General features: G+C 42.5%; 1 protein-coding gene across 9 annotated transcripts; it reads left to right on the forward strand.

Annotated features, from left to right (window-relative positions):
- Positions 1-1,600: 1,600 nt before the first annotated feature.
- MFF (mitochondrial fission factor) lies at positions 1,601-24,030 on the forward strand. 9 transcript variants are annotated; one of them, XM_063408328.1, is made up of 9 exons: positions 1,601-1,757; positions 5,992-6,209; positions 7,051-7,223; positions 8,383-8,471; positions 11,890-11,964; positions 15,068-15,226; positions 20,748-20,810; positions 23,010-23,094; positions 23,358-24,030. In XM_063408328.1, the coding sequence occupies exons 2-9, from the start codon at positions 5,993-5,995 to the stop codon at positions 23,487-23,489; spliced, it is 993 nt and encodes a 330-aa protein (XP_063264398.1). In that variant the 5' UTR covers positions 1,601-1,757; position 5,992; the 3' UTR covers positions 23,490-24,030. The 9 variants fall into 9 exon arrangements, with proteins under 9 accessions (XP_063264398.1, XP_063264403.1, XP_063264399.1 ...); XM_063408329.1 differs by lacking the exon at positions 20,748-20,810 and having other exon boundaries at positions 1,602-1,757; XM_063408332.1 differs by lacking the exon at positions 15,068-15,226 and having other exon boundaries at positions 1,602-1,757.
- Positions 24,031-24,329: the final 299 nt, after the last annotated feature.

A 24,329-nucleotide genomic window follows, 5' to 3' on the forward strand; every position in this document is an offset into this window, starting at 1 on the left:
CTAAAATTATTATCAGGAGTTCAGCATGAAAATAAGGAAGACAAACCAGCAGAGCTGTGTTATATGCAACATGTTTAAGGATGGCCTTTTAAATCACTGATCTGAAAATCAAGGACGTCTGCAGCAAAATCTGCAAACTGTCAAAGAAAGTTACTTGTGCAAGGACCCGTACACAAAGCAAAAAATGGAAAGAACATCCTGAGAGGGGAAGGGATACAGCCTGATACAATTCTTTTTGGGCTAGGACAGAAGACAGGGGCCATGGGCAGTTGTGACCCTCTAATGGTAATTCATAATGTGATACCACACTAGAAATCCCCACCAGAGCTTTTCTGAAGGATTTCCTGTGACTCAGAACAACTCAAGTGACTTGCCTGTGACCACTGAATTTATTAACAAAAGTCATATGTTCAATGGAATAAAAACAGTCGCATAACTGATCTCCAAATATGGGGAATCACAAGAGAGGAACCATATTTCCAGTGTGCTTAAAGAACCAGGGTTTAGACTGTAATTTTTGAGGGGAGTTTCTTGTTTATTTTAAAAGACAAAATCCTCTTGACAGTTTATAAAACGTTAAAGAAGAGGCAAAACTGAGGACTCCACGCACAGAACAATGAGGATTGCCTGGTAAGATGTGCTTCGGGCACAGCTCATGTTTCAAGGAGGCCAAATGTAAGATCAAATACAAGATCAGCTTAAGGCAGCTACTGTATCATTCTCAATGTTAGACAACATTTCTTTAGTAGGAGATCACATTTCTGACCACTTGCCTCTGTAAAACAGTGCTGTTGATATTTGTGAAGGGCTGAATTAGCAAGTTGCAAGCTCTTGATCAATATATCCTTCTATGGTGGAACTGCTACACCTGAGCTCCCAAACACTGTAACCATAAATCCAAAGACAGGGAAAGCTCTGAGACTCCTTTATTCTCTTTACAAAATTATCTCCTATATATAATAGCATCTTTCAGTGTATTTTCCTGTATGGAGTTGGAATATTGAGTCACGCCACGAAGCAGCGGCTGCTCCTCGGTTCCCTGAGGATCAGTTTCAGGCAGGGTCAGCTAATGGTGCCCTTGGAAGCGTTTCAGCTCGTCGGGAGCCAGTGCTCTGCTGTGCCGAGCCGGCCTGTGCGCTCCGGGCCTGCGGGGCACCAAGGGGACGGCTGTCACCCACCTTTGGTGACAAATGCGTGATGGTAACGGGGCGGCGATGGGTGCAGGGCCTTGGGAGCTGCGAGCCGGCCACAAGCGAGGCTGAGCGAGCGGCGGGGCTGCTCGGCGGGGCTGCCCTGGAGCAGCGCCTCGGGGCACAGCGGGCAGTGCCCCGGCTCCTGCCCGTGCCAGAGCTCAGCACACACTCGGACAGGACCCAGCGGCCACAACACAACCCCGGACAGGGCAGGGCAGGGCAGGGCAGGACAGGACACGACAGGACAAAACCAGCCCGGCCGCTCCCGCCGGGGCCGCGCCGCGGGTCACCTTGCCGGGCAGGCCAAGGCGCCTGCGCGGCGCACGCTGCCCTCACTAAACATGGCTGCCCCCGCCTCCCTCGCACGTGAGGCACCGGCGAGAGCCGCTTCCGCCCGCTTCCAGTCACGTGACGCGCGGCCCTTACGGAAGCCCGATGGGGACGCGCAGGCCGCGCTTGGCGGCTGACCCGCGGAGCGCGGTGCGGGAGCGGTGCCGCGGTGCCTGACGCGCTCCCGCCCGGGCCGGGCTGGCTGTGCGCCCCGGCTTCCTCCCGCCGCACGGGGTGAGTACGGACCGCCGGGGCCTTGCGGCAGCGGCCCCAATTCCGCTCGGAGGGCTCGGCCTGCCCGCGGGGCCGCAGCCGGCCCTTCGCTCCGCTCGCAGCCGGAACCGCTTCAGCCCGTGCGTTCCCCGCTCCCCGCGGCCGCGTCTCCCCTCAGCCCCGGCCCCCTCAGGCCCGTCCCGCCGCGGCTGCCAGCACCGCCCCGGCGCGGCCCCTCGGGCTGTGGCCGCCGCGGTGCCGGGCTCGCTGCCCGCTCGTGTGGGAGCGTTCGGCAGCGGGACAGGAGCCCCAGGGACCCTCGGGGGGAGAAGCGCCGGGCCGCGAGCTCCCCAATTCCCTCGGCATTACGGCTGACCCGCCGGGGAAAGGGAAGGAAGCACCCACACCCCCCCTATTTCCTTTTAATGCCGCCACAGCGCAGTGAATAGTTGAGTGTTCCAGAAAAATGGTTGTCAGAGTGACGTTTTTCTTCTAACATTCTCCAGTGATTTTTTTCTTATTCAAAAAGGAATTTTAAAAGTATTTTGTGTTAAAACATTCTGCTGGAGTAAAACAAATTTGAAAGAATGTAGCCTTTAGTGTTTTGTGATCATATAGCCTTGCTCGTGTGTAATAGGCGCATTTTGTTGATGTCATCCCAGTGCTAAGGAGAGGGATCAGTGTGCTGTATAGTTCAGCACCTGTAACTGTACTTGGCAGAACAGCTTTCAACATTTAGCCTGGTGCTCCTCTCCCTCGGATTGTTCCGTTCGTACTTTGTTAGTTCACAGCTTCTCTGATCTGTATTCTGACAGCTGTAGGGCCCCAGAATAGGGTCCTTAATTCGTATCCTTAACTTCGCTCTGAGTCTTCCTCTTCCCCTTTTTACTTGTCCAAGGATACCTGGATGCTTGCCAAGGAAACACTTTGTAGCTTATGTGCACATGACCAGACGATCTGTGAAGCAGCCACATCAGAAACAAACGGTAATGGAGCTGGAGAAGCTGCAGTTTGGTGTGGGTTGTAAAACCTCCTCAGAGCTCAGTGCTGACAGAGCTCTACTGTTACCAGAGCTCATCTTCTTCTGTCTGGGGCTCCACACTGTGCAGAACATTCCCGGTTGCAGCACAGATATGGCCAATGTCTGATTATGGCCAAAGGGCTGCCAAACAGTCATCCCTCACATTTGTATGCATTGCTTCATCCTCATCTCTTCTGTTCCTGTTTAGGAACACAGGAGGTACTCCTGTGTCTTTCTGAACATGTAACTGAGTTTCTATAACCTTTTTTCTCTCTTGTCTTATTGTCCTGTGGATTTCCTCCTTCCTTTCTTTTTTTCATTAAATGCTGTTGACGGTCATTTGTGCTTCAGCTGTTCTCTGTTTGTCCTGTATTTGTGATTGGATTTTTTATTGTCTTATCATTCTCAGACTTCTATTATCATGCCTCTTTAAGAGGTACTTAGTTCTGTAAATATCAATTTTAAAATCCTCAATCTCCTGATTTATTATTAATGCTTTCTGTAAAATGCTTTGTGTAATGAGGACGTTGCAGAAAACATAACTTTCATTTGGAGAAAACATAAGCTTCATTAAAATGTTTTATCTGTTGCTGAGATTTCACTCATTTCTTGTTTTGCTGTTCTCTTGTAAAAAGGAATAAATATTGAAATCACTTTGACATCAAGTTCAGCTCTTGGTGACACAAAGTAGACAAGAAATAGACAAGAGTAGGAAGATATTGAGGTATTGCATCTATAGGTCCTTGCCAGGTGCTGCTAAACCCACACAGTGCCTTACTTTATGACTACTTCCTACTGCTGTCTGGTTTTTTGTAGCTTTTGCCTTGCAGCTGGAAAGTAGTTTTGCAAGCAGACCTGTGTCCAAAAGCCACACCAAGCTGTGGGGAAGCTGTGGTGCAAACACTGCTGCAGGGCAGGGATACTTGATCTCTGAAACTGGAGCCAGGCAGGTGTTTCAAAATGAGAGTGAGCAAGCAGGGAAACACCTTTTCTCACATGTGAGCAATAAGTGTTCTTAAAGCTGTTGCCAGTCAATACTCTAGGTACTGTAAGTTCTTGAAATTTGGTCTCTCTCTTGACACTATGATTTTTATGAGATCGGGAGATGCTTTACTGATCAGCATGTTTAAAATGAAAAGCACCTTTTGGGATGTAGAAATCTCAGAAGGCTGTGTATTTTGTTCATGTCACTGGCTGATCTAGCCAATGTCTTGCAAGAGGGAGAAATCTAGCTTGTAAAATCAAGGGGCAGGGATGAAAAAATTCCGTGTGAAAATGTTAAAATTTTTGAAATGACAGATGCTGAAGCACCTCTTGAACTCCTAATTAAATAGGTTGTTTCACTTTCTTTCACTTGATACAAACAGTGAGAATTAATACAGGTGGATTAAATGTGCAGCACTTCAAGTATTTCCGTTAAAACTAATTTTTTTAAAGTTTACATAGACCTTTTTTTGAGGTTACACAGTGGCCTTTTTAGCTGCTCCCTGTTCACCTGGTCTCCTACTGTGCTACAGTGACGCTTGGAGATTATTGGGATACTTTATGTGATCTGTGGTGAGAGGAGCCTTGCAGGTAACCCTGAGGCTGGCAGGATGGACTGCCAGGGGATCACCTCTTGGCTATACTGTGTGTGTGCATTCGTGTGTTACACGATCCAGATCCTTCTCCGTGCTGCTGTCCATTGTCTGAAGGTTGTTAGGGGTTTCTTGATAAATGTGCAAGTATTGCTTATGTGAGATGCTGGGAGGGAGGGCTCCTGGGCTCTCACCTGCTTTGTGGCTGCTCTGCTCTCCCCGTTCTGCACGTTCAGCTCAGCAAAGTGCACACGCAGCAACAGACGTGGCCTTGAAGCCAAAAATAGTAAAGGAATGTAGTTGCAATTTTAGTGGCAAACCCTGCCTTTCTGCCAGGATGGGTTACTTCATTTAGGGACCTGCTTAAGAAACAGCACTCATAGATTTTGTGCTAGGCTAAGCCGTGCTTCGCATAGGCAGGTTTGCCAGGAAAGCTATATTTACATGTTGTGCATGGATATATATGTCTAGAAACTTTGTTTTCCTATTCTAATCGTAAAAATAACCATCATCTCAGTGTGAGCTGCTGACAAGCCCCCAGCCATTGCCTGGATGAAAAGGTTCTCATAACCAGTTCTTGCAGCTCAGTGTTTCCTCCGGGAGCCCCTTCCCAGCCCCTCTCCAAATGCAGCGTCAGGGTCTCTTAACCCAGCCCATAACCATTATCTGGGCCTGGCCATCAGCAAGGTCCGCTGCCAACTGCCCCGGTAATCAACTTCTCCCTGCTGCCTGAGGTCCCTTTCCAGCCACTCCCAGGTGCCAGCTCTAGGATTTCTTTTTCTTTCAACCTTAAATCTAACTTCAGAGTACCAGTTACCTTGGTCTTTGACACAACTCCCAACTATTGCATTAGTAAGTTTCTCATAGCCCAGTTTTTAGGAAACTCCTCCACTGCTTCATTTGAAATCCCCCTCCTTTTCTAGGAAAATGTATGTGTAAAGTATTGGCAAACTCCTTTAAGTTTAAATAAAGTCTTGTTCTCTCTCCTCCCCATCTTGTATCAAAGTAAGATGTTAATTTACAGGAAAATATAGAAGTGAGAAGTTTAAAGAATTGCTGCACTTGGGAAGGGTTATGAATAGTCTCAGTTTTCAAGCTGATTTGACAGGCTGTTGATAAGGAACTTTGTCCTTGTAAGATGGGGTAAGATCTGGGTGACAGTGAGCAGGAGGCTGCTGCCCAGGCTGACTCTTTCCTGTCATTCCCCTGCCTCAACATGCAGTTTTGTGAGACTTCAGCCATTTTCTCAACCACCAGTACACTGGATTTGTGTAAATGCAAATCAATAATTTTGATTTCTCACCAATCATGAAAAGATTTCCTATGAATCCTACCAATTCTTTGATGTGTTTGTTTGTTTATTCCAGTGCAGGAATAGTACCTTACCTGCAGAATTTCTGGGTTGGTTTGTTTTGGTTTTTGTTTGTCATGGCTCAATTGGAGCATTGTCTGCAGTATCACTTTGTTCTTCTTTCATTGCCTGCTCCTCTCAGCTCTTTGCGACTACACTTCCTATGAATTTTACTGCATAGTTTGTCCCATTAATCAAGACTCTTCAGTCAGGCTGTCCCACTTCCGTGGTAATCTGCAGAAAGCCTCTCCTGCCCATACTCTGCTGGTTCGTGTCCCTCTCTGAGCGTGTGGGGTTCCCTTGCAGGATGAGCGGGGCGGCGTTCCCGTCGCCGGCTGCCGAGATGGCGGAGATGAACCGGCTGCAGTACGAGATGGAGTACACCGAGGGCATCAGCCAGCGCATGAGGGTCCCCGAGAAGCTCAAGGTGGCTCCCCAAAACGCTGACCTGGACCAGGGCTGCCAGGAAGGATTTCCAAATGCCAGTGTAACTATGCAGGTTCCAGAGCGGATTGTAGTGGCAGGTATGTCTGCAGGTGAAAAATTAGTTCCCCGGCTTGCTGGATGGAAAAAATACGTGTTGATATGTCATTTTTAAAAGAACAACATCAAAAATGCTTTCTGGTGTTTAAACAGTTAATGCTCTTTAACTTGGGAATTTTTTTAAGGTCTGAAAATGCTTCATGAATAGTTTTGGTGTAGCTTATAATGGAGACAGCTGATGAATTAATTATGAACAGAAGGTTTAATTGCTGATGTTTCATCTTACTATGCTATTTTTGGAGAAAAAAAATACTGTTTATTGATTTACACCCAATTTTTAGTAATTAACTGTAAGTCAAAGTAACTTTACCAAATTTTGGGGATGGACTTTATATCTGTCGTGCAAAATGTTTTTGATTTTAATCCGAATGCTAATTTTGTTAAAAATCTTTCTGAGTGGATTTTGTCAATATTACTTTAGTATTTGTGATCATGGGCTTTACAGTGACAGATCCAGAACTGCTGAAGGTCTAAGAGTTTGCAAAATGTGTGACATGCTTATATTTTATGCTTTGATGTCCCCAGTCAAAGACACCACAGATAGGACTGTGTCTTGAGTGCTGTTACTTGCATAACAGCTGATGTGGTTCAGGGTTACTCAGGATCATTGTCCTCAGAGAAACTGCTCAAATAAGTGTCAATGTGGTGTTTATGAGCACTTTAACAGCAGTTTTTAATATACAAGATCTGTTAAAGAAGGTTATACTTCATCATTTGCCATAGGCAGGAGAAGTTACTGCTGTGGTGTCTTTTTGAACTTTAAGCACTGGCCTTCAGGCCTCAGAACAATTTGCTTTCTATTGACAACTGATGTTCTTGCAGGTAATAGTGAAGACATTCCATTTTCCAGACCAGCAGACCTTGACATTCTTCAGTCTACTCCATTCAAACCACTGGCGTTGAAAACTCCTCCCCGTGTTATTTCTCTTAGCGATCGACCACTAGATTTTTTGGACCTAGAAAAACCTCCACAGCAGACACCTCAAAGTGAAGAGGCCAGTACTTATTTTGCTTTTTCCTTAGATGAGAAGCATTCTACTAAAGAAAGTGAAATGACCAATGATTTCTCTACTGGTACAGATCAACTCGGTGGTGATATGTTGGGAAAATATAAAAATATTTTTTATTAGTGCTATAGTAGTTCTGTTTAGACTTTGAAGTGGCAGATGGCCTGGGATTGCCATGCTCAGCAAGCTTACTCACTACTTACAAAAATAATGTCAAAATACTTCTAACAAGAAGATCCCCGTGATGAAGAGAAAGCTACAAGGCTTTTTTTATTTATAGAGTATCAGAAAAAGATAAGATTCTTGTAATGTATATAGTTATACATTATAATGTATGTGGTTACCTTCTGGACTTCATAGCCAGATGACATAACACTACACCGAATTAAGGAATTTAACAAAACTCTGAAAAAATCAGCTTTAAAGAATGGTATAACATTGGCATCCAGGTGAATAATGGCAACTGACACTTTAAAAATGAAAAGTTATTTATGAAGCTGCATAGTCTCTAGACTTACGAAAGGCAATAGAAATATATTTATCTCTGGTGATAGAAAGTAATCCCAGAATGGGTAAGGCTGGAAGGGACCATTGGAGTTGGTCTATCCAGCCTCCCTCAGCAGGGTCATCCCAGAGCATGTAACTCAGGATTGTGTCCAGAGGGCTTTGAGTATCTCCAGAGAATGTTCAAAATCCTCTTGGGTCATAATTGTGCCATCAGGTCACATGGATAGGTAACAGCAGGATTGCGGGGAGTTTGGGGCTTGATTTTACCTGTCCCAGCATCAGGTCTGTCATGGGTTGTTTTCCTCCTAATCTCTGAACGCCATGCACAAGCGCCCGTGTGTGTGGGGCAGCTGTGGGTGACAAACCCGCAGAGCTGGGTGCGGTGGGTGACAAACCCGCAGAGCTGGGTGCTGTGGGTGACAAACCCGCAGAGCTGGGTGCGGTGGGTGACGAACCCGCAGAGCTGGGTGCGGTGGGTGACAAACCCGCAGAGCTGGGTGCTGTGGGTGACAAACCCGCAGAGCTGGGTGCTGTGGGTGACAAACCCGCAGAGCTGGGTGCTGTGGGTGACAAACCCGCAGAGCTGGGTGCGGTGCCCTGGCGCTCCCCGGCTTTCACGTGTCCTTGCTCCGTGCTGCAGGTGCGCGCGGCGGGACGGCTGAAGAGGGAGCGCTCCATGAGCGAGAACGCCACGCGGCACAACGGGCAGCTGGCCCGCAACGACTCCATGTGAGTGCGGCCCTGCAGGGCACCACGCTTCCCCCGCGCCTCACTCCCCCTCGTTGGCTTTTACCAACTAGTGTGTGTGCATTGTGGCAAGAACATCATTTGAACTACTACAACACCAGCCTTTTTCTTCTTCTCTATGGGTTCTGTTTAGGGAGGTGACTTCTTGCAGTGGATGGGTGGAAGTGTTTGTGGGCTCACAGTTGGTTTCACCAACTTGATTATTATTTCAAGAGATTTTTCAGTTTCTGATTTGAAAAATAATATTTTTGCCCCAGAATTTTCAGGAAATGGACTTCTTTGTGCATCAAAATGTTCCTGATTCTCTCACTGTTACTATTACAATGATTTTCTTTCATAGGAGAAGAAATACTTTTATTTCCTCATAAATATTAGATAAGTAGTTTTTCTGTGGTGTCACTGTGCTTCATGTATTGGAATCTGTGAGTATATATATATTAATCTTTTCTGATCAAAATGGCAAGGAGCATTTAGAATTGGCAACTTCATCTATTGTTACCACCCAAGGTAGCAGTTCTTAGGGTGCCTTCTAAAGACATACACTTCTGTAAATTTTCATTAGATATTATAGTCTTGGATTAATCATGGCTTATTCTGAGTGACAGCATCTTTCCACCTGGAAATAACTGGTTTTGCAATATAACACTTAGGGATCTTTTATGTACAAATTTTAATACAGCTGCCATAAGGAATACTTGCCTTAGAAAAGGCTTTAGATTTAAAAAAAAGAAATTAAAGATGGGATTCATCTCTCCCAATGTAGACTGTATAACATTATTGTTAAATCACCATCAAACTTAATTTTCAGTAACTAGAGGGAAATAAGTGCATAACCCATTTAGGATCTACCTATTTTTAGTCTAAAGTAGATCAAGTGAATTATGCCCTAGAAATGCCTGTTTTCTTCTATTTCCACCAGAGGCACAGGGAGCTCCTATGTGTGCTACATATCTGTCCACCTGTTAATTTGGCTAAAATGAAATGTACTCTGATGCATGTTCTAGACATGTTAGACTTCTCCTTCTGTTCCAGATACTCGTGGAAATATTGTTTCATATCTTCCCCTTCTTATTGGATCAGACTTTGGGTTCATGCAAGTTTATAGATTGCACATGTCTAGGTGCTGAGGTCTGCAGAGTCACACACACTTACTGAGCTGGCAAAACTTAGGTTCCCATCTTTAGGCTCCTGATCAGCTCAGTCTCTGGGTGTTCTGTCATCCTCCTCAGTGTCCAAGTTCCCTGTGGTGTCACTTATCCAGGAATGTCCTGTTGGACTGGACACTCTTTAATGTCACTTCAGAACGGCTTTCTCTTGCCCATCTGGTAGTTTGGACATGGTACATGCTGCAGTACCATGGCCTTCATGTGATGGGAGCTTCCTGTGGAAATATTTCTCCCTTTGGTGCTGCCAGCTCTGCTTTGCCAGTCTTTAATGTATTGCACTTAAAAGGAAAAAAAACAGATGGTAAAGAAATTCTTGCAATTTCTTGAAATTGCTTTACACTTGATCCATGTGTTAGTTTAGTCTTCCAAAAGTCACAGGCCATGCCAGCCATCATCATCTGAGAAAATAGTAAGAAGAGCTCTGCCTGTAGTTGCTGTCAGATTTCTCACACGTCTGGACTTCTTGAATCTGAAAATCCTAAATCTGTAAAATTCACCCATGTGCACTGTGTCACTCCATAGTTATATATAGAATTTACTGGGTTTACATGGTCTCAGTGTTATTTGCTGTCACAGTATTTTAACCTACTATGAATCCTTCAGAGGCTTGGCAATACAATAAGCACCTGGAATCCTGTAAATTTTAAAAGGCTGTGATCAAGGAACATGTAACTGGCAGCTGGCATGACTCAGTTTATCCTTTACAAAAGCCAGGAAATTATGACACGCCTGGAGATTAGTTTTCCTCTCTTGATGCCCACGCTAGTGCTTGATAAGATCTGTCAAATAAATCATAACTCCAATGCCAAGCACCTTCTATTGTATCTTTTTGATTGATCCAGGATCTCTTCTCTTGCTTGTAAGATAAATAATAGCTAGATGATATTGAGCCTTCTGATCTGTATTCTCTACAGCCCAGGTGAAAGATATCATTCTTCATTGCAATACTCTGTGCTTCTGAGCTGAATATAATGTATTTTAGTAGAATTTCATTTTTCTCTTGTCTTCTCAGGTGCTTGTTTTCTTATGACAGAAGTTATGCCATGTCTAGTGTTAGATCATCTGCTTTGAAACCACAGAGGTTCCTGGAAATGGCTTCTTTCTCTGTCATAATTGCTTCTTCTGATTCAATATGATCCAAAGAAAGAAATCACTTTGAACATGCTATGGCATTCTGATGCTGAGTCTGACATTTCTTCCTCATCTGGGTTTTGTCACTCTCCAAGAGGAGAATGTGACTTTGTACCTGGCTAAATCTCAGGAGAATGTTCCAGGAATTCAGACTGTAAAAACACCACGGTCACAGTGGAACCTGTGTGGCTCCCACAAATGCAGGAGGGCCAGGCCTTCTGTACTTGGTGAAAAAGTAACCTCTTGGCTCTTGTTTCCTCACAGTTTAAGCCCTCAGGACATATAGTATAAACTGCAAAAAAAAAAAAAAAAACAAGTTTCATGTAAATCTATTCTTTGCACTACTGAAGATGTAATTGTGCAGCTTTTGTCTTATTTATATCATCTTGAAATTCCTCTACCATCTAGAAATTCTAATTTTTCAGTTAATTACAAAAATACAAGAAACTAGCTGATCCTAAAGTTCTTATAGCCAGTGTTATTGGCTGAAAAAATAATTTACTTCTGCACTAACAAATTCTGTGGTGCTCTACCTTGACAAAAATCACCTCTTTATTTTTGTGCTTTGATTTGGTTCACATCTTCAAATAGAAAAGTCCACATGGGCCGCCGGGATGCTGTGATGAGGACTGAAGAGGCACTTAGAGCCCTGCCTTTTATAACCTTTGTTTTCAAAATATGACTACAATTCTCAAATTTTAGTCTAGGACACTGTTGTCCTCCTTGGACAAAATATTCAGATGTACTGTGTGAATTTCCAGCGCTTGATTTACAAAGTGACAAAATTAAACATTCTGGAATAGATTGTGCAAGTGAGGGTTGGCCGGGCTCCCTGTCACGGTGTTCTGACATGCACAAATAGGGGCTTCTCTTCCATTGGCTTTCTCTTCTCATCATCACTTGCATGCAGAGACAGTTCTGAGGATTTTTTTGGCAGCTGGCTTCACTAAAGTCAGTAATTCTCTAATGCTCTTAGAAATCCTGGGACTAACTAATACCTGCTGGTACAATAACTGTCTGTGTAGCAATAATGACAGCTCTCTAAATTGCAATCCCTCTATTTCTAAGGATGCTTACTTAAGAGATTACAATTATTATTCAAGGTGGCACAGATCAGATACTGTCCCAAGAAATAAAATGCCACGGTTCCAGTCACCTCTTTCGACTAAGGATTGCACGTAAGCCTGAACGTTACCTGGTATATGAAAAGCAAGAGTGTGTTTAATTCTGTAGCTCTCTGCAATACTAATATTCTGACTAAGCTCCTGTAGTTTAGAATATAAAATTTGAAACAGCTACACTGAATGTGTGGGTTTTGATTTTGCTTCAGGGTTTCTCAAACTTGGCCAAATTGTTTCCCTCTGTAAAAAGCATAGGGAAGAACACCTGACAGCCAATGAAAGGGACAATTCAATTTCAAAATGGCTTTAATTTGTTTGACTCTTTGTTCTTTGGCTAGTTTTGAATAGCTGGAGAAGCAAAGCTTTTTGTTGGTCATTACCAGCCAATGCTGAATGCAAGGATTCCACTACTGTACTGGAAATCACCAAACCACCAAGAGTGCATGGAAAAGTGAGCAGCCCTTAATTTTCATTTTGCCCCAGCTTTTTCCTTAGAATAGCACATCTCTCTAGAGAGTTGAATTTCACAGTTTGAGAAATTCTGTTCTTCATGCAAGTCATGGAGGAAAAGGTGATGGTGTGCTGTCTGTCTATGTGTTTGAATTTAAATTAACCTTAATTAGTTAAATCTGTTTACTTCTCATTTGATACTACCAGAACTGCAAGTCAGAGAAATACCTGAAAAAAAGCCTGTGTACACCACAAATGCTTCGAGAAGGTTTAGGGGAGATTACTGCTAAGCTAAAAACTGCATCTAGCAAAATGCTACTGTGCTCTTTCATAGTAATGTCTTTAATTTCATCTGATTTGTTTTGGTTCCAAGCTCTGGAATTGACTGGTGTCTGTAACCAGGGAGGAATAAAATAAGTGGCTGGAGCTGTATATAAGAATTCTTTTCAGAGATGAGAAACAAAATTATACGTACAACTAAGACCATTTCACTAGAAATGGAGGAGGGAAGGGGGATAGCCACAATGTCTAATGATAAGTTCTCATATTACCTACTAGAGAATTTCCTTAAGGCAGTTTTGATTTTTTTTCTTATGTTATCTGGGCTGATTTGTGTATCAGGTAATTGCTTCATAATACTTCTTCTCCAAGGTCTCAGACTTAGTCCACCGGACTGCCAGATGCTCACAGGACAGCAATTTCAAATCCTGAAAAAGGAAAATAGAAGAGAATTTTTGCTTCTCTCTACACCCCCCAGTCATGGCCTTTGTGCCTTTCACAGAATTATTCTCATTCTTTTATTTTTCTTTATTATATAACTTTGAATTTGATCAGCACATGTAACTTAATTCTAGAAAATTCTGTACAGTTTTAGTGAAAACTGGGGGGTTTTTTGTTTTGCTTTTTAATTTTTTAGAATCATTTTAGTATATACAGAAATCTTTGTATGCAAATGCCATTACTGTAGTATTTGTAGTAATACCCTTCTGGACAACAGAAATTCCACAATGTTTTCTGTTTTGCAATACGTTTAAATATTATTTGCTACCTTTTTTTAAAGTTGTTTTTCACCCTTTCTGTACATCTCTGAAGTGATGTACAGGAAAAAGAGTTTTAATGTAAAAAAATACTGTCAGTTCAAGCCTTAACTCTTCCTTTATTTGCCTCAATCCAGCAAATCCACAAGGAGTAAAAATTCTGACAAATTCATTTTAGTGGCAGTATTTTGAACTTACCCCTGCTGCTTGTTATTTTTCTGCTGAATCCTGGCATTTCTAGTGCAGTTCTGGAGTAAAATGTCTGGCTGTGACCGCTACTATTGACTACAAAGTAGAATTCATCATAAATACAGAAGAAAGGTGGATTCTACAAGTGTGGGAGAAAAACAAAAGCTGTGAGGAAGCAACCAGATCTTTATTGAAATGTAGTCTGTGGCAGCCTGGGGGGATACCTGCCCTTGAGGTGACAAACATGACCAGTGTCAGCCGAGCCCCAGTTGCTGCAGTCTGTGGATGTCCCCTGAAGCCCAGGGTGGCTGAGCTCTGCTGTGGCTGAGGTGACATTTGTGGAACATTCTCTGACTCAGTCTGTTCAGTGGAACTTTGTCCTGCTCAGTTTTGTGATCCTGCTGCCAGCACACGCAGAGCAGCTCTGTTCCGAGTGAGAGTAGCCACAGAATTCTGGCCCAGCTAGAGATTAGCCAAATACCCAACCAACTTCCAAGTACTCAGCATTAATGTTTTATTGAAATGCCAAGGTTGAAAAGATTGGCATTTTAAATCCAGAGCTGTTGTAGCAAAGCACAAGTGGCGAGGCAATGTGTTGAATTATGGGTGCTAATCTAGGAATAAAAACTAATCCAAGATTTAAAGGGTACAGTGGCTTGCACTTGGTTTGCATGTGTATTAACACGAATTAATTCCTATTAAAAAAGCATCTCGCCTCTAATAAAGTTTCCAGATTAAAAAAAAAGTCTTGCTGTGTGGAAGAAAAGTGAATAAATTCACTTTGAATGTAAAGAAATATAAGCAAATCACAGGCGGTTTATCAAAACTATTTTCTCTCTGTTAGACAAGTTTGGTATAATCCAAACAGCCACGTTTGAAGTCCAGTCCTGCATATTTTAAATAATATTTTTGCATCATAATCAACAAGTTAGGTCATGTAATTTGTGGTCATTGGGATGTGAATTTTGTACTATTTTTGGAAATTGTTACAGTTTGCCTTTAAACTTGTTCATGTGCAAATCAAAATACTGTCAAACCACAGCTTCCAAAAATGATTGTTGAAGGGGTTCTGTGTGAGATTCTCCTTATTGAAAAAGGCTTGTGTTTTGAAAAGAAATGATGTGTAGGATTTTCTTAAAATGCCAGTGCTTGTGAAAAAGCTCCTCTCATTTGTGTGAGTGGGGACTTGAACACTGACTTCAGCAGGTGCAGATTTACCTGCACAAGCACTTTCTAGGACTAACTTGTATAAGAGATCAAAACTGTGTCCTTATTAGCACCTGTGTTTGTGTCTGATCTGTACATGCAGCTATAATCCCCACTCTAGTCGAATGTGGGAGTGTTACCTTACAGTGGTGGGAGAAGGGTAAACCAAAAGCAACCAAATGAGCATTTTGGAATGGGGTCTATCTGAAAAGCTTTTTTTTTTTTTCAATTAAAATCTGACTCTAGTATTTCTCTCTTCATTTACTGTGCTTGTACAGTGTGACCCCATCACTGCAACAGGCTCGTGTCTGTCCTCCCAATATGTTACCTGAAGATGGAATTAATCTTTACTCTGCTCGTGGCATTTTGTCGTTTATCCAGTCTTCCACTCGTAGGGCTTACCAGCAGGTCTTGGATGTGCTGGATGAAAACCGCAGGTGATTGGTTGTCACTGATTCTGCCAGCTTCTGCTGCTTTGTTTTTCTTTTCTCCTTTTTAGTGGAGTTTCGTTTCTGTTTACACAACGAGATGAAATGATTTGCTTTTGCTTTCCTTTGCTTTCACTATTCATAAGCAATTTAAATGTCCAAAATTCACATTTCAAAATGCTTCTGTTTCAAATATAGGATTGTTTTGGTTTCCTTCCAAATAAAAATCTTAATAGGAAGGGTTAGCCTGTGGCTGCAAGGGGTTGTGCTGTTCTGAGATTATCAGTGTATTTTGCAATTAATACTTGACCCTGAGGCAGCAAATTTACAAGCCTTGTCTTCTGCTTTTCTGTTGGTGAGCAGTGGTACAAATCAATAGGATTGGGTTGATGATGTCATAAAGCATTAAAAAATGTGCAGAAACAGGGCAGAGTATTACAAGGCATTGTAGACTACTTTGGTAGTGTGTCGAGACTTGAAACTGTTACCGTTTATATTGGGAATAATTCTCTGGTGGCCACCAGATGATCTGATGGTGGCCACCCTGGATGCTGAGAGCAAGAAAGGCAGGGGACACTGAGGAGTTGGTTGCTCCTCTGATTATTGCTGTCTCGGATTTTATGGATAACCTGACACTTGGAGAGTAATGAGCCAGAACAAGCCTCATGGCAATCCCTGTATAGTAATTTCCATTCTCTTCAGTGGAGTTTTGCTCACTTGGTGTATCCTTGGACTGTCTGGATTTGGGATTTGGAAGCGTTCCAAGAACGGCATGTTTAACACTATAAAAACATTCCTAAAGAGTAATAATGGCAATATTCATTTACCACAAGCAATTTCCAGGTTAGCTGTATGCCTGCTCAGAGGTTCAGGTAACAATTGCACCCAGTCTCCAGTGCAGGGCTAGCTCACACCTTGCCAGGAGGTTGAATTAGTGGAAATAATTGGTGAGAACACTGGCAGTGACTGCTCATTTCTCCTGCAGCCCTTCAGTGTGGCCTGTGCTAGCAAGTTCTTTGCAATTTGCCATCTGCCTCTGCTAATATCTTAGCAGCACACTTACTGTGTGTAGTGTGAAGTTTGAATTATTTGCTTTCTAGTTGTTTTGCTAATGAAATTTGACTATCAAGCCAATCTTACTGTGAATGTCTGTGTGTTTGCAGTCACTTTCCAAACTGGCACCTCCTGTAGCTCACCATGTTTGCTGACCTGACAATATATAAAGGCCCATATTAACATTTCTGAATTGTAAAGAACTCTAGTCTTGCTGGAGCTTTGTGTTCTTAAACTGGGGCTCAGAAAAACAAACAAAATTACCTGCATAGAGTTCTCCCTTGAAATACTGTGAGTTGGGTGCTTAACTAATGAATTATTTAATCCTGTGAAATGCCCGTAAAAGGCTGTAGCTGTTAAAATTTTGATGCCTATCTGTCAACACTTGGGCATCAATACTTTTTTTCCCTTATCAATATTAAAGTTATATAATTATAGATATATTTTGCCAAATTAAAGCTCCCAGATAAGAAGAAATTGTACTGTCTGTGAACAGTAGCAGTTATGGATCCTGTGCCAAGAGTCCTTGTTAAAATATAGACTGGAACTGTAGCTAACAGGTGAAGCTAACAGGTTTTATTCCTGGCTTCTCTTACACGTGTTCTTGCCGTGCTTTCTTGGATTCTGCAAAACAAATCCATATACATACATACACTTTCAACTTAGTTCAACTATCAGAAAAAAATCAAGGATTCTGAATACTCTAAAAGCTGCATTACTCATCCAGGTTTGAGGTAATTTTTGAGGTGTTCTTACTAACCTTCCTGGAAGGAATGGGAAACCTGTTTCTAGTCACCTATGAACAAATAGGTGCTAAAATAATGCACTTTTCAATAAGGTGAAAGTGTATTCTTTGTGGCTGGGTGTTTAGACACCCACTATTACAGCTGGCGTGGGAATGTGAAATTTGGATGATCCACTTGCATGGTTGCAAAATATTGTTCATTTTAAATTGCAAACCTGCACTCTGTTCTTTTGCTCTGTGTAATGTGCTTTCTATCTCAAAGCCTTACCTATTTTAACATTTTATGCTTAACACTTGAAAAGATCTTTGAAAACTAACAAGATCTGGCTGTGTGTTACTCACTGGAAATATTTTTAACTTGTTTTATAGCTTGTGGGTTTGTTGGGTTTTTTTGCCCAGCATTTTCCAGTCTACTAAAACTGCTAACGGTAGGTGCTGATGGTACTGCTGCAGACATTGAGTTATGCCTAGCTCAGCCAGCACTGCTCACATAAAGGGTTATTTAATGAGCAACAGTTTAATAATCACTTTTTACTCTTGCATTTCCTTCAGCTTGGACAAGGACAATAGGTCAGTTTTGCTTCTAGTTCTAACCATTTTTCTGTTTCAATTTCTGTGGAATGACTGTAGGGCCTACCCCTAGTGTCCTTTAAAGACTGGTCTTTTATGCTCTAGGCAGCAGAAGAAAATCTGAAAACAAACCAGCCAGACAAACAACCCCCCCCCGAATACTCCATGCATTTTAAGGGGATTTTAGTGATGTCTTAAATGCAGGAAAACCAGACAATTTCATATCTGTATAGACTTGTTTTGAAATCTGTACTTTTATCTAAACTGTTCTTCATCTGTTGAGTCAGTACATTTTATTTGAGGAGGAAAGAGCATGGCAATTTATCATTTCTTTAGGATAGCCCTTTCCAAAAAGCCACTGTCCTTTTTAAGTGCCCAACTTCACCCACATAATCATATCCTGAGGTTTTATAACATCACTTGTTATATTGAGAAAGTTAATGATACTTTTCATTGTAGAAATAAAATGGGAAGTGAGTTAAGACCACCAAAGTGGGCAACACTTGACTCTGGCCTGGGGTAATACTAGTTCAGGAGGAAATGAGGTGGGTGTGCAGATGTGAAGGAGGCTGGGAAAGGCAGCAGCTCTGCTGTACTGGGTAACTGCTGGCAGCACTGGCACAGGCAGGGGGAGCAGCCAGTCCTGTTTGTAGGTCAGGAGCTCACCCAGCTCATCCCAGAACACATCCCTTTCTCCTTCTGCCCCTTCTGAAGGCCTTGCTGACACCTGCAGAGCTGTGTGAAAGGACAGCCAGGGCTGAGCACAGCTCTGTCTCTGCTGAGCAGAGGGTGTGTGCTGGCCCAGCCCGGCTCACAGGCACAGCAGTGATGGGAGCTGGGCCCAGGCTCTTGCATTGTCCACCCCTGGTTGTTCTCCTCCCTGTTGTGTGTTTGGGGTGCATCCTCACTGTGGAAGCAGCACAACACAGAGCAGGTTCAGTTGCTCCTTGCCTTACTGCCTGTTTTCCCACTGCTATTCAATTGTATTCCTGACCATTCCCTTCAAGTTTGATGTTGCTGCTGTATTTGCAGGGAGTACGCATGACCTTGGGGTTATGGCTTCTTCTAGTCATGAACTAATGTTTAGAGTGGGATTGACAGAAGTAGCCAGAAAATTCAAAGTTTTAATGTACACATTTTTTTTAAAGAAAGCCATGCATTTAATGGCTTGCCTATATTATACTTGTACGTTCTGTATTTACCAAAAAACTTGCTGCAAATTTTGGGGTAAGGTTCTCAGTTATGAGGCACTGTGATCTATGTAATCAATTCTCTGCTTATATAAAAAACCAAGCAAGTAGAAGAGGTGGGGCAATATTGTGGTATTCCTTTTGGGCCCACCTGTAATGAAATAAAATGTCAACTGTAAAGAAAAGGAAGGAATCACCTGCACCTTCCTAAGAGCCTGGCGGTGTTGGGAAGTGGGATCGAAGACTTAAACTTCAGTTCCCGACTTGCCCAGATCCTAGAGTGCTCTGGGTTTGTGCCTTGCTGTAAGCCCCCAGCTGCGTGCAAGCCTGTGGCTTTCCTTGGGAAGGGTAGTTGTGAATTAGGATTGATTAATTCTACAACAGCTGTAAAACCAAAATATAGCACAGTGGCTGAATTCAGAGAGCACTTGAGACTGCTGTTCTCATTGCAGAGAATCCAAATGTTGTCCTGTGTCAGATGGTGTGGGAAATGCCTGCTGGGTACTGGCACTCACATACCTGCCAGTTACAGGTGACTCAAGTTCTCAGAAAAATTCTGTGACCTTCTCCATAGCTTGCTCTATTTCTTACCCTATCTCAAAGTATTTAGTTGTAGCATCTGCCAGAGAAGATTCTAGACCAGCTGAATTATTTCTGTGGTTAGGAATAGCTGGTTTGTTTATTTTCTTATAACTTTCAGCAAGACCTTGTACATTTGGGTATGAGCATTCTTATATTGCAGTATCAGAAACAGGGCTTTCCATGTTGTAAAACACATCTATTTGTAAAGCACATGCTGGCCTAAGTGCTAGAGAGAACCTTCTGGTGTGCACTTGTGGTGCTAACTGGACTAGGACCTGATCCCAATCAATAGTTCCCAGGTAGCAGAGTTTGCTGAGGCTCCTAGACCCTGATCTTTTGAAGTGAAGCTGGTGCCTGTGATATTTTTGGGTTCTGGCTGGTTTCAAGCCAGGCCCCAGCATTCTCCCAGCCACCTTGGCACCAAAGCTCTGCCTCCTACATGGGCCTGCTGGAAAGATTTTCACACCTAGATTCTCTTTGTCTTCAGTTTTACAGCCTGCAGTATCCTTGGGTTAAATGCATGGTACGGGTACCTCCAGTTGGCATTGGGAAAGTGAAAGAGATTGAAAAGAGATTTCAGGCTCCTGCAGAGTTTGTGGCACTCCTGTCATGTGGAACCTTAAGGCCCCATGAGCAGAGCACTGGAGACACGTAGTGCCAGCTGCTGTCCACAGCTGCTGGGAACTGCAACACAGGAACTTCTCAAAAACCTCATGTGTAGGAGAAAGCTGCAGCAGTAAAAAAGCTCTGCCTTTTCTCCCTCCCTGCCCAGAAGGAAAAGGGAAAAGGGGAACACTTCTAAGGATGTTTAAGACATCTGCTTGCAGCCTGTAGTCGCTTCTCCCTGGAGTGATCTACCTTTCTTCACACTGGCCCTTAGGCTGCCAGCCCAGGTTTTCTGAATTACATCCAGCATAGATGAATACAGGAAAGACAAATCTCCCCTTTCCCTGCAGGGAGCAGAGGATGATTAAAAGGGCTTTAATAAGTATGTGTAGTACATGCATTGATTTCCTGTTATTGTTGAGTGAAGTTTTAGATTGGGGGGGGGTAATTTTTTTAAAACCTGATGTTTCCCATGTTTATTTCATAAGGTTGATAATATTCACCTAAATTTCTATTCCAATAGTTTGTCTTGTGTAAGTGAAGCTGGTTCATCAAAAAATTGCTTACACATCTTAGCTGCAAAAACATTCAGTGTTGATTAAATTCAAATGAGAGAAATACCAAAGTGCAATTTACAACAAAATAAACTATAGAAGTTATATTGAAACATAGAATATTCTGGAAGTATTTTGATGTTCCTTTGTTCTTTGTGTTTTACCTCTTATCTCTTGTTTGTCATTTCCCATTTCTTCTGCTGCTTTCAATCTACAAAATCCTGCTGTAGGCCAATGTTACGTGGTGGGTCAGCTGCTACCACTTCCTCTAACCCTCATCATGACAACACCAGGTAAAGAGCATTTTTTTGTTAGTCATGATCCACTAATTCTAAAATTCAGATTTCTATTTCCCTCTTTCCAGCTATGTTATTTTAAAACAGGCCTCATTTTCATGCTGCCTCTCAACTCCTGAGATATTTCCAGCCTTTACTCCTTTCCCATCCAACTCACCTGCCTGAGGGGAGGCTCTTACATCACATGAGCTGTGTAGTTCAAGTGTTTGCTATTTAATAAGGAGCTTGCTAGAAAATTTGGCCTTGCCTCACCTAATTTGGAGGTGCTCTCAGCCTGTGATTGTTGATTGTAGCTGGAGACCTTTTCACTGCTTGTCTTGGCAGATTGACATCATTTCAGTGGAACTGGGTAAAAGATTGACACATAACCCCATGGTCAGGGTGATGGGAAATGTAGTCCTTGCACATCCATTTTTCCCATTTGCCATTTAGACTTCAGGGTTTTCATGGAAATGAAGGTTAGGTTTGTGTTTAGGTAGAAACTGGATTCAAACAGGTGATTCTTCTCTGACTTGGGAATTCAGTTTCTGAAATGGTCCAAGAGATATCCCAAGGGGTTTTTTTGCTGGTTACCGTCTTGATTTAATACTCCAAATGGTTTGGAAGTTGTAGAGCAGCAGGGATGCACTGTTATGTGAGCTGGGAGGGAGGTGTGTGCATCTCACTGAAATGCTGACCCTCCCTGCCTTTCCCAGGAGAGGTGAGGGACAACTGTGCTATAGATCTGATGGAATTTTCCAATCTTTTCACCATGTGCTACTAAGAAAAAAAAAATAACCACGAAAAGACACTCATCAGAAATCTCTGCAGTTTTCAGAGGGCCTGTAGAGTCAGGAAAACTTGATTTTTCTGTTTGGTTGTTGTTGGGTTTTTGTTTGTTTGTGTTTGTTTGGTTTGTTTGTTTGAGGGGTTTGGTTGTGGTTGTTTGTGTTTGTTTTTTTGGAGGGTTTTTTGTAAAGCTGAAAGATCTCACTGTTACTGAAGTCCAGACTAGGGCTCTCAGGTAGAAACTCCCTCTTTCTAACTCTCAGGTAGAAATAGCAATTCTTATTTAGAAACAAGTGTTGATGGACAGTGATACGTGGAAATCTGACAGTTTGTTGGGAGAAGAGAGGCTGCTGGAGCTGAGGGGATTCTAGAGAAGTTTCAGGAAAGTGATGGAAGAACCTGCAGTGCAAAAGTAGTTCCTGCACTTAAGGGCATTCTGCAAACTCGAGTAATTCTACTCATGTTCTTGTTAGTGCAGGTTACAATTAACTGTCATTAGATGCTTAACGTTCTTTTAGGTGTATTTGTTGGGAATTTGGCAGACTTGGCATTATTTTTGTCCATTTAAGCTGTTTGCAGCAGTTGTTCACAGGTCCTCATAAGCAAGGAAGTCAAGGGGAGCTGATATTGGAGACTGAGGTTTAAGACAAAGTGAGAAGCTCGGAAGCAGGTGGAGGATCAGGAGCTGCTTTACCTGTTAGTTGTTGGAAATGAATCTGGTTAAGAGCTAGCATTTGGATGATCAAAATACAAACCTACATAGACTTTCTGCCACTTTTGAACTGATAACCAATGTTCTGTATTTATTTAACTTGTCGTGGAGTTGGAATAATGCTCTTTCTGAATTGGTGCATTCAAAAAACTGAGAGTGCCCTGGGAACAAACTTTCTAAGGCACACAAAGTTCAGCAAGCAGTGAGTTGACCCTGCTCTGGGCTTTCTTTGCCATATTCTCTGCCTAAAATACTGAGATTAATGTGACTGAGGTTCTTAAACTTGGTAAGTGTCCCCTTGGGATATTGAAGCAGGTACTGAGCATAAGACACTTCACAAGTCTCTGGTTATTTCTACCCTTGCCAGTCTCTAGCAACTTTGGCTCTTTAGGTCAGCAGGCAGTGTTCAGGTTTCATGAGTCAGTTAACTGGAAATGGTCTTTTGAGGAACTGTGTATCTGCAGGAAGTTTGGCTGTGTGGAGAATTTTAAGTGAGGAGAGCAATCAGCCTTAATTTAGTCAAGCACTTACCCACTTCTTATGTTTGTGCTTTACTCAGTTAGGATCCTATTGAAATGCAGCTACGTAACAGCTACAAAAAAAATTAAATTCTTTTCTCCATCACCACCAAAATATACATGTCCTAGAATGCTGATAAAATGTGGTACTTGTGATGTGCATGGCTGAGACACTGAGCCCTCTCCTTCCTTTGACAGGTATGGCCTGTCCAGCTTTGACACGACGTTGGAGGGAACCCCCGATGACATGACAGTGGTGGATGCTGCCTCCTTGAGAAGACAGGTGAGTAAAACACGGTGGTTGACAACATCAGGACAAAGCTGGAGTGGTAAAAAATTCTTCTGGGAGTCAGGAGATCCTCCAGACTCCATCTCCGTTCCTAAATAATAACTGCAGGATCTGATCACTACTGATTGCAGACAGAAAGTCTAATTAACTGTTTGATATACATCTGTTTGAGATACTAATTTTATATGGTTGTTTGGAAGCTTCTAGAACGTGTGGCAACTTTTAACGAAATATTAAAAGTCTTTATTTGTTTTTAGATAATCAAACTTAACCGCCGTCTCCAGCTGCTGGAGGAAGAGAACAAAGAGCGTGCTAAGAGGGAAATGATCATGTATTCCATTACTGTAGCGTTCTGGCTACTCAATAGCTGGCTTTGGTTCCGGCGCTAGACGCAGCTCTCAGAAAGATTTACCAGTTGAAAACACAAACAATTTGCAAAACTCCCTGTTTCTGTTTCTGATTGTATGCTGTTTTATAATGAATACACTGGAAACTTCCAGCACGGATAAAGGCTCTAGAATTGCAGTGTTAAAGGGACACCTTGTTCAGTTATAACTATTTAATAGATTTGCATTGCAAATGCTGCAGTATCCTCCTTTGCATGCTTCTGTGTAAACATGGACCAGCCCATGGGGAGTCTGCTTCCTGCAGTAAGGGGTCTCCAGGACTAACCACTGGAGTTTTTGTTGTGGAGCAAAGAGAACAAATGGAATGGGTTTGGAAAAAAAACAAAACAACAAAAAACAATGGAATAAAAAGTCATTTTTACTGTTCTGTTGTTAGATGCAATTAAACAATTGCACTAGTTTTCCTTTAGTCCAAGTAGTTTGAGGTGTGCCATAATGAAGGAGTGTGTCCTATTTCATGAGTATGTTCCTTGTTTAAGTACATGTTCAGGTTGAAAAATAAAAAGAGTTCTTTGCTAACATGCAGATTGTCCAGAGGTGTGTAATATGTATTTTTTTAGGTTTAATTTTGCAGATGTTTTTCTATAATTTTTAAGCAAGTTAGTCTGTGAGTGATCAAAATTATGGAGTACAAAATTTTGGTGTAGTATCTTTAATAAAACTCTGAAAAAAAGCCCAACCCCAAACCATTGTTTAATATCATTTTCAGAGAATTTTTTTGAGAATTTATGTAAACTGTTAGTGTTTGAAGTAAGTAGCAGCAGTGGCCTGAACAGCTCCGAGGAGCGGGTGGGCTGTGCCAGCCCCGTGCAGCTGTTGTGG

Source organism: Prinia subflava, chromosome 11 (assembly GCF_021018805.1).
Source record: "Prinia subflava isolate CZ2003 ecotype Zambia chromosome 11, Cam_Psub_1.2, whole genome shotgun sequence".
In the NCBI taxonomy this organism is placed as follows: Eukaryota; Metazoa; Chordata; class Aves; order Passeriformes; family Cisticolidae; genus Prinia; species Prinia subflava.

Excerpts from the sequence above, each read along its gene's own strand:
- MFF (XM_063408328.1), top strand. The coding sequence starts at position 5,993 with ATGAGCGGGGCGGCGTTCCCGTCGCCGGCTGCCGAGATGGCGGAGATG. Across the intron at positions 8,472-11,889 it reads CTGGCCCGCAACGACTCCAT|GTGGCACAGATCAGATACTG; the intron begins GTGAGTGCGGCC and ends TTATTATTCAAG. Across the intron at positions 11,965-15,067 it reads CTTTCGACTAAGGATTGCAC|TGTGACCCCATCACTGCAAC; the intron begins GTAAGCCTGAAC and ends GTGCTTGTACAG.